Raw genomic sequence first — 14,140 nt, 5'->3', positions numbered from 1 at the left:
TAGGGAGGTTAAGAACATGGCATCAATCTCGAAGGAGGGTGCCTGTAAACAGGAAGGTGGCTTGAAGTGTGTATACTTCAATGCCAGAAGTATAAGAAATAAGGTAGGTGAGCTTGCAGCATGGGTTGGTACCTGGGACTTCGATGTTGTGGCCATTACAGGAATGGCTGTTGCAGGTTCCAGGGTTTAAATGTTTTAGTAGGGTCAGAGAGGGGGAGGTGGGGCATTGCTTGTCAAGGATAGTATTACAGCAGTAGAAAGGGTGATGGAGGAAGACTTGCCATCTGAGGTAGTGTGGGCGGAGGTTAGAAATAGGAAAAGGGGAGGTCACCCTGTTAGGAGTTTTCTACAGGCCTCCTAATAGTCTGAGAGAAGTAGAGGAAATTATTGCGAGGATGATTCAGGAGAAGATTGAAAGTAGCAGGGTGGTTGTTATGGGGACTTTAATTTCCCAGATATTGACTGGGAAAGCTATAGCTCGAGTTCGTTAGATGGGTCGGTGTTTGTCCAATGTGTGCAGGAGGGTTTCCTGACACAATATGTAGACAGGCCAACAAGAGGTGAGGCTATACTGGATTTGGCTCTATGTAATGAACCAGGCCAGGTGTTAGACTTGGAGGTAGGTGAGCACTTCGGGGCCAGTGACCACAACTCGGTGACTTTTACTCTAGTGATGGAGAGGGATAAGTGTGCACTGCAAGGCAACAGTTGTGGGCGGCACGGTGGCACAGTGGTTAGCACTGCTGCCTCACAGCGCCTGAGACCCGGGTTCAATTCCCGCCTCAGGCGACTGACTGTGTGGAGTTTGCACGTTCTCCCTGTGTCTGCGTGGGTTTCCTCCGGGTGCTCCGGTTTCCTCCCACAGTCCAAAGATGTGCAGGTCAGGTGAATTGGCCATGCTAAATTGCCTGTAGTGTTAGGTAAGGGGTAAATGTAGATGTAGGGGTATGGGTGGGTTACGCTTCGGCGGGGCGGTGTGGACTTGTTGGGCCGAAGGGCCTGTTTCCACATTGTAAGTAATCTAAATCTAAATCTAAATCAGTCAGTTATAGCTGGGGGCAGGGAAATTATGATGCGGTGAGGCATGACTTAGGATGTGTGGATTGGAAAAATAGGCTTCAAGGGAAGGACACAAATGATATGTGGAGATTGTTCAAGGAACAGCTAATGGGTGTCCTTGATAAGTATGTACCAGTCAGGCAGGGAGTAAAGGGTCTTGTGAGGGAGCCGTGGTTTAATAAGGAATTGGAATCCCTTGTGAAAGGCAAGAGGGCGGCCTATGTAAAGATGAGGCGTGAAGGTTCAGTTGGGGCGATTGAGAGTTATAAGGTAGCCAGGAAGGATCTAAAGAGAGAGCTAAGAGCAGCGAGAAGGGGACATGAAAAGTCCTTAGTTGGTAGGATTTGGGAAAACCCAAAAGGCTTTCTATAGGTATGTCAGGAATAAAAGGATGACTAGGGTAGGTATCAGTCAAGTCAAGGATAGTAGTGGGAAGTTGTGTGTGGAGGCGGAGGAGATTGGTGAGACACAAATCAATACTTTTCGTCAGTATTCACTCAGGAACAGGACACCGTTGCTGATGTGAATATTGAGTCACAAGTGATTAGAATGGATGGCCGTGAGGTACGTAGGGAAGAGGTTTGGGGAATACTGGAAAGGATGAAAATAGCTCAGTCCCCTGGCCTGATGGCATTTATCCTAGGATCCTCTGGGAAGCTAGGGAGGAGATAGCGGAGCCATTGGCCTTGATTTTTATGCCGTCGTTGTCTACGGGAATAGTGCCAGAAGACTGGAGGATAGCGAATGTGGTGCCCTTGTTCAAGAAGGGGAGCAGAGATAGCCCGAGTAATTATAGGCCAGTGAGTCTCACTTCTGTTGTGGGCAAAGTCTTAGAGAGAATTGTAAGGGATAGGATTTATGAACATCTGGAAAGGAATAATGTGATCAAGGATAGTCAGCATGGTTTTGTGAAGGGCAGGTTGTGCCTCACAAACCTTATTGAATTCTTTGAGAAGGAAGTGGACGAGGGTAAAGCAGTAGATGTGGTGTATATGGATTTTAGCAAGGCGTTCGATAAGCGCAACATCGAGGGCCGAAGGGCCTGTACTGCGCTGTATTTTTCTATGTTCTCGGCAGGCTAATGCAAAAACTACAGAGGTATGGCATTGAGGGTGCATTAGAGGTTTGGATTAGGAATTGGCTGGCTGGAAGGAGACAGAGGGCAGTAGTTGATGGTATAGGTTCATCTTGGAGTGCAGTTACTAGCGGTATTCCACAAGGATCTGTTTTGGGACCATTGCTGCTTGTCATTTTTATAAATGACCTGGAGGAGGGGGTTGAAGGCTGGGTGAGCAAGTTTGCGGATGACACGTAAGTCGGTGGAGTTGTGGACAGCGAAGAAGGATGTGGCAGGTTACAGTGCGATATAGATAAGTTGCAGAGCTGGGCAGTAAGGTGGCAAATGGAATTCAATGTAGCTAAGTGTGAAGTCATTCACTTTGGTAGGAGTAATAAGAAGATGGATTATGGGCTAATGGTAGACTACTTGGTAGTGTGGATGAGCAGAGGGATCTTGGTGTCCATGTACACAGATCTTTGAAAGTTGCCACCCAGGTAAATAGTGCTGTGAAGGCAGCATATGGTGTACTGGGCTTTATTGGTAGAGGAATTGAGTTCCGGAGTCCTGAGGTCATGTTGCAGTTGTACAAGACTCTGGTGCAGCCTCATCTGGAGTATTGTGCGCAGTTTTGGTCGCCATACTATAGGAAGGATGTGGAGGCACTGGAATGGGTACAGATGAGGTTTACCAGGCTGTTGCCTGGCATGGTAGGAAGATCGTATGAGGAAAGGCTGAGGCACTTGGGGCTTTTCTCATTGGAGAAAAGAAGGTTTAGGGGAGATTTGATAGAGGTGTACAAGATGATTAGAGGTTTAGATAGGATTGACAGTGAGAACCTTTTTCCTCGTATGGAGTCAGCTGTTACGAGGGGACACAGCTTTAAATTAAGGGGTGGTAGGTATAGGACAGATGTTAGGGGTAGATTTTTTACTCAGCGGGTTGAGTGTTCATGGAATGCCCTGCCAGTAGCAGTGGTGGACTCTCCCTCTTTATGGTCATTTAAGCGGGCATTGGACAAACATATGGAGGTTATTGGGCTAGTGTAGGTTAGGTAGGCTTCGGTCAGCGCAACATCGAGGGCCGAAGGGCCTGTACTGCGCTGTATTTTTCTATGTTCTATGTTCTAGAATCTGGAATGCATTGTCCAAGTGTGCTGAATGCAGATTCAACTGTGGCTTTGAAACAGAAATTAAATGACCAGGGCAAGAAAAGATGTGCAGGCCTTTAAAGAAAGGAAGACGAGCAGAGAGCCACCACAGACGTGATGGACAATAGCCTCCAGTGAAGTGACCATTCCATTATAGGTCTTGTCTCAGTCTTCCAGATGAGGAGGGAGTCCTGTCCTTTGGGTGTATTTTATTGTGCGTTCACAGGATGAAGGGATCATTGGCAGGACCAGCATCATTGGGCAGTTTGGGATGGGCAGAGGGCTATTAAAGATCAACCACATTGCTGTGGGTCTGGAGTCACATGTCGGCCTGACGGAGGCAAGGATAACAGTTTCCTAAAAAGGACAGTAGTGAACCAGGTGTGTTTTTCTGACAATCAGTAGCATTTTGCTATTATTAGATTTTCAATTCCAGATTTTCTTTTGTAAAAATTGAATTCAACTTCCAGCATCTGCCATGGGGGATTAGAACCCTGGGTACCCAGAATATTAAAAAGTCTGAATTACACTGTTTTCTTCTGGAAGAGCAGAAGAAGACATCTTTCTGGCGAGTATTCATCCCCCATCCAATATTACACTTAGATTACCTGGTCACTACCTTTTCTGCAAGTTGTCAATGTGTTAGTTAGCTACTACATTGCCTTAGTTACCCCATACAACAATGGCTATGTTCAAAAAGTAGTTTGTTTGCAGTAAAGCATTATGGAACAGCCAGATGTAAAAGGCTTCTAACAAATACAAATTCATTCCTTTTGTCCAGCAAGAACTCAGTAATGGTAAACTGGGGTGTGAATGAGTGTCATTCTATGTTAAATCACATAATAAAATCAAAATGGTAGCTTTTACTGACTAAATTCCAAAATAATGACTGAGGCATCAATGTGGAAAATTTAATCCTTTGAAAAACAATCTGTAAAACCCATGACTGTGCTGCAAAAGGTGCAAACAACTTCAAGTGGGTGTTTTCTTAAAGGTTAAAATGATTTGCTCGAAAATGAAACCTTTTAAAAAGAATTCACACTTACCACTGTGAAGATCAATGCACCAACAGAGGCATACACAATCTGGAGAATCTTGTTCTGGATAAAAATGCACAGAATTCCAAAGAACAACAGCACAACTACAGACACCAACATCACACCCATACAAGAAGTAAAGTCATACTTGGTCTGTGGAAGAGGAAAGAAAATATATTAGCGTCAGAGCTGTACAGCACTGAAACAGACCCTTCGGTCCAACTCTTCATACCAATCAGACATCCCAACCTAATCTAGTCCCATTTGTCAGCATTTGCTCCAGTTCCCTTCAATCCTTTCCTATTCATATACCCATCCAGAAGCCTTAAGTGTTGTAATTGTACCAGCCTCCACCACATTTAAAGTCTACACCGTGTTCAGGAGACTGCAGCAGCACAGTGCACATAGATATCAGTGTTGAATCAGTCACCAGGAATGGAGAGGAGGTGGTCCAGGAAGGGAAGGGGAGGGGAGGTGTCCAAGATGATCCAGGTTAACTTGGAGGTCATGGTAGAAGTTGTTTGTGAAGTCAATGAACCTGTTCAACCTTTTTATGGGAGTATGACGTGGTACCGATACAGTCATTGATTTAGCAGAGGAAAATGGTGAGGAATGGTGCCAGTGTAGCTGCGGAAGATGGACTGTTCCACGTATCTGAAAGTGGCAAGCATAGCTGGTGCCCATGGCTACCCCTTTGGTCTGGCAGAAATGGGAGAATTTGAAGGAAAAATGTTGAGAGAAGAGGAAGAAACGAATGTCTTGGAGGCCTTTGTCACGGCGGATGGATGTGTAGAGGACTTGGGTGTCCATGGTAAAGATGAGGGCTTGGAGGCTGGGGAAATGAAAGTCATGGAGATGGAGGGAGTGGGTGGTGTCCTGAACGTATGTGGGAAGATCCTGGACCAAAGGGGACAGGACAGTGTCAAGGTATGCAGAGATAAGTTTGGTGGGGCAGGAGCAGGCTGAGGCAAATAAGTCGACCGGGTCAGTCAGGTTTGTAAATTTTGGATAGAAGGTAGGTCTGGATGGTGCATGGTTCCTGGCCTATGATGTTGGAAGCAATTGATGAGAGATCCCCTGAGGCGATGGGATGGTCTGGGAGATAATGCAAGTAGTGCAAAACCTGCACCCACACCTCCCCCCTCACTTCCATCCAAGGTCCCAAAGAATTATTCTATGTCTGACAGAGATTTACTTGTACTTCCACATAATCTAGTATGTCTGTTGCTCTTGGTGTGGTCTCCTGTACACTGGGGAGGCAGGACACCAACTTGCAGAACGTTTCAGAGAACGTCTCTGGGACAGATGCAGTTCGCAAATTCACCCACTCCGCCAAGGACATGCAAGTCCGAGGCCGCCTCCACCACCGAACTCTAGCCATGCTACACCTAGAGGAACAGCAAGTCATCTTCTGCTTTAGGACTCTCCAACCACACAGGATCAATGTAGATTTCATCAGTTTCCTCATTTCCCCTCCCCCCACTTTATCCCAGATCCAACCTTCCAACTCAGCACTGCCTTTTTGAACTGTCCTACCTGTCCATCTTTTTTCCACCCTCCTCTCCAACCTATCACCTTCACCTACCTGTCGCATTCCCAGCTACCTACCCCCAGCTCCACCCTCCCATTTATCTCAGCCCCCTTGGGCACCCCTCATTCCTGATGAAGGGCTTAAGCTCAAAATGTCGACTCTCCTGCTCCTCAGATGCTGCCTAACCCGCTGTGCTTTTCCAGCAACACTCTTCGACTTTGATCTCCGGCATCTGCAGTCCTCATTTTCTCCTTGTCCTGAATGGTGTAAACCTTGAATGTTGTTGGAACTACAATCATCCATGCAAGTGGGGAGTATTCCATCGCACGCCTTGATTTGTACTTTGTAGATGATGGACAGGTTTTAGGGAATCAGGTGGTGAATTACTCAGCAGTATTCCCAGTTAGCTTCCAAAAAGTAAGTTTGCCCTCTTAACTTTATCCCACACATTAAAATAAACCAATTTTGAAGCAAAAAACGTACATGTGCAAAATGATCAATATGGATATGAGTATAATGTCACTGGACTAGTAATCCAGAACCTCAGGCTAGGTTCAAGTTTGAATTTCACCATAGCAGATGGGAGAAATTTGAATTTCATCCAATGAAAGCCTGGAATTAAAAGCTGGCCTAAAATCAGGACTGTGGATAGGATATGGTTTATAAACAAAAGGATGGCCTTTTAGGATACAGATGAAGAGAAAGCTTTTTCTCTTGGAAACAACAAAATCTTGGAAAACACTACATCTAAAGCAGTGATGGTGATTTTGTTGAATACTTGAGGGGTAGTGGATCTAATTGCCTAGAAAAATCTTAAGGTTATTGGGCACAGGTGGGAATGTGAAATTTGAAGCAAACAGATCATCCATAACAACCATTCTAAACGTTTCAGACTCATGGACTGAGTGAGTTACTTCTACTCCCAATTTGTATCTATATGGTAAGCAGATTACCACAATGATTGCGAACAGTTCAAGTGTATTGAAAAAGTCCAATTTTGTAGATGACAAACATAACCATAAAGGCTCTCAGCAGCACTGGGACTAAGGCAGGGAAAGCAACCAGTAACCTAAGACAAATACAAGCATTTTTTGGAAGGGATATGGAGAACAAGACTGAAAACTATGCTTGGAGTGCAAACAGGATGAAACCAGTGGATACTGCACAGTTATTGTGCCAAAGGGTAAATTAAAGCTAACGCAATCAAGTAGTTTTTCTTTTATTTAGATTTTTTTTTAACAGCATAGAAAGAGGCCTTTCAGTCCACTGTGTCAACAGTCAAACATCCAATATTCTATTTCCATTTGCCACCACTGGGCACACACCATGTGCTAGGCAATTCGTGTTCATCTAATAAGTTCTTAAAATGTTTCAAGTTCCCACCTTGACCAATCTTCCAGGCAGTTCCAGTAACACATCACCCTCTGGGTGAAAACAGTTTTCCTCGAATTTGCTCAAAATCCTGCCGTTTGCCTCAAAACAAAAAAAAAAGACTGGACCCCCTAGTTATTGGCCCCCCCTAAAGGGAATGTTTGTCTCCAACTATGTACATCTCTATTCAGAATCCGCCACTACCTGACTTAAGGAAAATAACCTTAACCTATTGGAGTCTATTTTCATAGCTGAAGGGGTAGGGAGGAAGGAGAGCAGATATATTCCCTTTTCTTGTTAGTCCTCCCAAATTACATCACTTTTCAGGATTAAATGCCATTTGTCATCTACCATTCAACCCATCTACATTGGCCTGTAATCCAAGACTTTCCTCCTCACTATTTGCCATATCAATTTGTGTCATCTGCAAACTTAAATCATACCTCCTGGATAATCTGTGCTCAATAGCAAGGGATTCATCACCTAACCCTGTTGTATACCAACAGGCACAGCTTTCCAGTCACAAATATAGCCTTCAACAATCATCCTCTGCTTCTAGCCAATATTGGATCCAATTTGCCAAACTGCCGTGGATCCCATGGTTTCTTAGACTGGTTAGGTAGTCTATCATGTGATAGATCTCTGTACCTGGGGATTTATCACTTAAGCCTACTAAGACCATTTGCCAGATACTTCTTTCAACTCCATATACTAATTGCCACCCTGGTTTGAAATAATGGTTATTTTCTCACACCTAGTATAATTAAGATACACAAGATTTTCCATAACTGTTCCTTGCCAATATAGTTCTTTTTTCTAAAAAAAATAAAGTAACTCTCTACACTTTTTCTTTGTTTAGCACAGCCATTGTTTTGGGCATTCTGTATATGCCAGAAACCTAAATTTGGTCACAATAACCCTGCTGGCTTAAAATGTGCATTCAAAAGGTTTTAAGAAAATTCCACTAAATGCAGTGACTTTGAACCTGTGACACCACATCTTTAATGCAGGCTTCTGGATTATTAGTCCTGTGACAGTACCATGGCACCATTACCGGTTTAGAACCTCAAAGACAGAAGTTATACATGACTAATTACGCACACTATCCTTTTCAAATCGTTTATCTTGTCAATGATCACTAAATGGCCTGTTCAAGGTAATGTGTTTCTTTTAAAAGAAAAGCTTACCTGCATAGAGAAAATTACAACAGTAAAGCAAACAGCTGCAGTAATCCCAACAGCCATCACTACAGAGTCTGTACTGTAGAAACTGGCAATCATTCCGGCCATGTACGACATGCTGAGAGTCAGGATAGACTGCAAACAAAAACAGCAAGTAAATATATTGTATATACACCAGAGTCAAGACACCCTTTCAGATTTAACGGTGTCAGTATACAGGACCAAACTCAAACACTTGTACGATAGCAAATCTGGACAATGGCCCTTATGATTTGTATTAGGTGACTGTCTTTTGTATGAATTGGCAGTTTCTTTATCCACAACAGAACAGTATGATAAGATTCATTTAATTATTTTATATTGCTACATAAAGTCACAACTCCCCACATTAGTAGATCAGAAGAATTAAAAATAGCCACCAACCTCTTAAGCCTACTTTGAGGACTGTGAAACTTTGCAGAAGAACATAGATATTGAGTGGGCAAAGGTTTAGCAGATGGAATACAATGTTAATAAATGTGAAGTCATCAATTTTGGTGGGAGTAATAGTAAAAAAGGACTATTACTGTAATGGTAAAAGGTTGCAGCATGCTGCTTTGCAGAGGGACCTGGGTGTCCTTGTGCATGTACCTGCAGACCAAACTTCTGTGATTTAACAAGGCAAATGGAATCTTGTTCTTTATTGCTAAAGGTATGGAGTTTAAAAGCAGGGCGGTTATGTTGCAGCTGTGTGTAGGGTGCTGGGGAGGCCACACCTGGAGTGCTGCATGCAGTTGTGGTCTCCTTTACTGGAGGAAGGATGTACTGGCAATAGAGGGTATGCAGAAAAGGTTCACTAGGTTGATTCCAGAGTTGAGGGGTTTGGCTTACAAGGAGACACTGAGTAGACTGGGATTAAATTCATTGAAATTTAAAAGAACGAGGGGGTAACTTATAGAAACACGTAAAGTTATAAAGAGAATAGTTTTCACTGGCAGATGAAACTAGAACAAGAGGGCATAGCCTCAAAATTGGGGGGGGGGGGGGGGGGGGGGAGAAGAAAGCAGACTTCGGACCAAATAGAGACGGAATTCTTCACAGAGGGCTGTGAATCTATGGAATTCCCTGCCCAGTGAAGTTGCTGACATTACTTCAGTAAATGTTGATGTGAAGACAGTTTTTTGAACAATGGAAGAATTCAGGGTTATAGTGAGAGGGCAAGTGGAGAGGAGGCCAGCAAGTGAGGAGGTATGATCTTATTGAATGGCAAAGCAGGTTTGTGGGGCCAGATGGCCTGCTCCTAGTTATGTTTTTGTACTTGGCCATTTTGAAAATAGCTCCTCAGCATCTTAAACATTTAAGTCAAATCACCTTTCACTCTTAAAATTCCAATAGATATAGGATATTAATCTAGCAAGTGTAAAGATCCAGTCTTAATGTGAGCAAATGGATGAACAGGCAAGTAGTCTGATGTGTATTTGGGTCAGCTGTGTAGTTTAGATACTCCGGAATTAGATCAGGTTTTAACCTAACATTTTGTCATAACTTACAAAAACCAAAAAAAAATGCAGTCACTGTACATCAGAAACAGTGGAAGTTGCTGGAAAAGCTCAGCAGATCTGGCAGCACCTGCTGAGAAGAATAGTCACCCAATCCGAAGTGTTAACTGATTTCCCTCCATAGGTGTTGCCAGGTCTGCTGAGCTATACCACCAATTTCTATTTTTGATTTTGCTGTACTTCTGAATGGTTACGCAGGAGCTTTCCAAAGTCCCTGACTACCCGAGACTCAGACACCTGCGATGAGTCCCATGAAGCAGGATGAGTGTCCAGTGAAATTTGAAGCTTTCAGGGCAATTCCCACTTGTGTGCCAGGATTTCTTCAGGTTCAATCCAGAGTCATGTGTAATTCACCTCCTGACTTTCCAAACTCTGTTCACCATCTATAAAGTCAAGTGGTGGAAATTTCCCCACTTGCCTGAATGAGTGCAGTGTCGTCAACATTCAACCCACCTGATAGCACATCCAGGACAAAGCCTGACTGATTGGCACCACATCCACTCCCTTTGCCAACATTCAATGCACACTGCTGCTACCACCATTTACAAGACGCACTATAGAAATTCATTAAACTTCCTCGGATAGCACCTTCCAAACCTACAACTATACCATCAGGGAGGTCACAAACAACAAGATACTAAGGGAAACCACCACCTAGGTCATTCAGCAGCAGAGGGAAACAAGCCGGCTAAGACCTGGGAACACATTTTCTCTAGATTTAAAAAAAATTTAAGAAAACAAAAGTGTATTTTAAAAAGGAAAAGTCCTGGCAAAATAACTCAGCTAGGTGAAATGAGTGGAAGGCTGCTCTTATACAACCTTGGAAGTTTGGAATACTTCAATGTCTGGGGGACCATGTGGGCAAGTGAATCAAGCTACAAATACTGGAAATCTGCATTTTGGATCTGGAACAGTCACTGGAGGTTTTGCAAGCTGATAGGTGTATGAATAGCACATTATAGTGAGGTGGTCACACCGCAGGTAAAGAAGGCACAAAGGAATGGGTGACCACCAGGCATAGTAAAAACACAAGGCAAGCAGTGCAAGAGTCCCCCGGAGTAAATCTCTAACTTTTTTCATTTTGGATACTGCTAGAAGAGATGATTTCTCAAAAGGCAAGAGGAAAGTCTCTGGCATTGGAGGGGCACAGCTGCTGTGTGGCATTAGACAGACTGCAAAAGTAACAGAGTCAGATCTGCAGCATGGAAAAGTATCCTTTAGTCCAACCTGTCCCTGCCATCCAGTTTTCACAATTAAACTAGAGCCATTTGCCTCCATTTCATCTACATCCCTCCACTCCTACGCCAAGCTCAACCTATCGAAAGGTTTCTTAAATTTCAAAAAAATTGTACTCACTTCCATCACCATCTCTGGGAGTTTTTCCCAAATATCTACCACCCTGTCCGAAAACATTGTCCCTCTGGACCCTTTTTTTTTTAAGTCTCTCTCCCCCCTTATAAAAAGCCAAAGAACCACAGGTACAGGAAATGTCTTGATGGAACGCTTTGCAGAAGGTCAGTGTGAACTCAACAGGCCGAATGGCCTGCTTCCACACTATAGGGATTCTATTTAAGTTAAGGATTATTCTTGGATAGGAAGATAACAATAGGTAGAGCTCAGCAGGGATCACTCCTTGAGCCCCTGCTATTCATAACTTGTAATTTTCCTCATCCAAATTGTTGACATATGTAACATTTCCAAGACTGCTGGCAACAGAACATTAGGTAGGAGTGCAAATTGTGAGAAAGACAGAGGATTCAGAGTGTTGAGGGCAATTTGGATAGGTTAAGTGAGTGAGCACAGATGTAGTACAGAGTGGACAATATCATAATTATCTACTAAGTAAAAATAGGATGGCAGGGTATTATTTAAATCGCAATAGATGAACAAAGCATGACATACAAACTGATGTGGGTGTTCTTGCATACCTGACACTAAAGATGAAGTACAGCAAGCAATTAACATGGGTGGCACAGTGGTTAGCACTGCTGCCTCACAGTGCCAGAGACCCGGGTTCAATTCCCACCCCAGGTGACTGACTGCGTGGAGTTTGCACATTCTCCCCGTGTCTGCGTGGGTTTCCTCCGGGTGCTCCGGTTTCCTCCCACAGTCCAAAAATGTGCAGGTTAGGTGAATTGGCCACGCTAAATTGCCCATAGTGTTAGGTAAAGGGTAAATGTAGGGGAATGGGTCTGGGTGGGTGCGCTTCGGCGGGTCGATGTGAACTTGTTGGGCCCTATATATGGAACCAGAGGAATTAGATGAGGTCCTTACAAGTACTTCACATCAGCATTCAATAAGGAAAAAGACATTGAAGATTAGGGAGGAGTATATTGATATTCTAACACATGTTGATAGAGTACCTTGAAAAACATTAAAAAGGAGATAGGTACCCAGAGCCCAATGCACTGAAAGAGGAAAAAAAAAGGAGAGACCGCTAGGGCCTTCAGATATCTTTGGATCCTCTTTAGTCACAACTTAGGTCCCAGAAGACCGGAGAAGAATCCTTTTTTCCTTTATTTAACAATGACAGTAAGAATCCAGGAAATTATATGCCAGAAAATTGGAGAAGATTCTTCAGGACAGGATTTCCTCACACTTGGAAAATAGACTTTAGGGATTGTCAGTGTGACTTTCAGCAGGGAATGTTTTATTTCGAACTGGAGTTTTTTGAGGAAGTGACAAGATCATTGAAGGAAGGGCACTGGGTGTGGTCTACAGGGATATTACTAAAACACTTGACAAGGTCCCCAATGGTCAGCTGGTCCAAAGAAAAAACACCAAGTCACGTGGGATCCACAGTGAATGGATAAACTGGATACAAAATGGACTTGGTCATAGCAGTAGAGAGTGTTTGTTGAAAGGTGTTTTTCTGGCTGGAGGAGGTCAGAGGCCAATGGTGTTCCACAAGGATCAGTGCTGGATGATTCTGACAGATGATTTGGATTAAAACACTGCTAAGAGTTGTGAATACTGAGGCAGGTTATTAAAGGATACAGCAGGATAAAGGGTCATATAGCACAGAAACAGATCCTTTGATCCAGCTAGTCCATACAGAATATAATCCCAAAATAAACCAGTCCTACATGCCTGCTCCTGCCCATAACTCTCCAAACCTTCTATATTCACGTATCTATCCAAAATGTCTTTTAAATGGCTAATTTGTACAAGAAGGGGAGTACAAAGAACCCTGATAATTATAGACCAGCGAGCCTTATTTTGTTTGGGGGAAAAAATGCTGGAAAGGTTATAAAAGATAGGATTTATCATCTAGAGATAAGATTAAGTTGATCAGGCATAGTCAACACAGTTTTGTGAAGGGCAAGTTGTGCCTCACAAACCTAGAGTTCTTTGAGAAGGTGATCAAACAGGTGGATGAGGGCAAAGCCAGCGATGTGGTGTATATGGATTTCAGTAAAGCATTTGATAAGCTTCCCCACGGTAGGCTATTGCAGAAAATAGAAGCATGGGATAGAGGGTGATTCAGCAGTTTGGATCAGACACTGGTTAGCTGTAGGATGACAGAAGTTGGCGTTTGATGGGAAATCCTCATACTGGAGTTCAGTTGCAAGTAGGTACTGCAAGGATCTGTCTTGGGGACACTGCTGTTTGTCATTTTTATAATATGACCTGGATGAGGGCGTAGAAGGATGGGTTAGTAAATTTGCAGATGACACTAAGGTCGTTAGAGTTGTGGGTAGTGCCGAAGGATGCTGCAGATTACAGAGGGACATAGGATAAGCTGCAGAGCTGGGCTGAGAGGTGGCAAATGGAATTTAATGTGGAAGAGTGAGGTGATTCACTTTGGAAGGAGCAACAGGAATAAAGAGTACTGGGCTAACTGTATCATTCTTGGCAGTGTAAGTGAGCAGAGAGGTCTCAGGGTCCACATCTAAGTCCCTGAAGGTTGCCATCAAGTTCATAAAAGGTTGTTAAGAAGGAATACGGTAAGTTTGCTTTTATTGGTAGATGGATTGAGTTTCAGAGCCACGAGGTCATGTTGCAGCTGTACCAAACTCTGGTGTGGCTGCACTTGGGAGTATTGCATACAGTTCTGGTCGCCACATTACTGGAAGGACTTGGAAACACTGGGAAAAAAAGTGCAGAGATTCACCAGAATATTGCCTAGTATGGAAGGAAGGTATTGAGGAAAGACTGAGGGACTGGAGGCTCTTTGTGTTACAGAGAAGAAAGTGGAGGTTACTTGAGACATACA

At 43.5% G+C, this 14,140-nt stretch overlaps 1 protein-coding gene across 1 annotated transcript in view; it reads right to left on the bottom strand.

The window, feature by feature from the left end:
- Positions 1–14,140, bottom strand: part of grinaa (glutamate receptor, ionotropic, N-methyl D-aspartate-associated protein 1a (glutamate binding)) — an 89,783-nt gene that overhangs the window by 11,175 nt on the left and 64,468 nt on the right. Inside the window, exons 5-6 of the mRNA XM_072576424.1 lie at positions 8,393–8,521; positions 4,313–4,456 (exon numbers count right to left, since the gene is read on the bottom strand). Of these exons, the coding sequence (XP_072432525.1) occupies positions 4,313–4,456; positions 8,393–8,521 (273 nt within the window). The remainder of the gene's footprint in view (positions 1–4,312; positions 4,457–8,392; positions 8,522–14,140) is intronic.

Source organism: Chiloscyllium punctatum, chromosome 8 (assembly GCF_047496795.1).
Source record: "Chiloscyllium punctatum isolate Juve2018m chromosome 8, sChiPun1.3, whole genome shotgun sequence".
In the NCBI taxonomy this organism is placed as follows: domain Eukaryota; kingdom Metazoa; phylum Chordata; class Chondrichthyes; order Orectolobiformes; family Hemiscylliidae; genus Chiloscyllium; species Chiloscyllium punctatum.
This window is presented reverse-complemented; position numbering and strand designations above follow the sequence as displayed.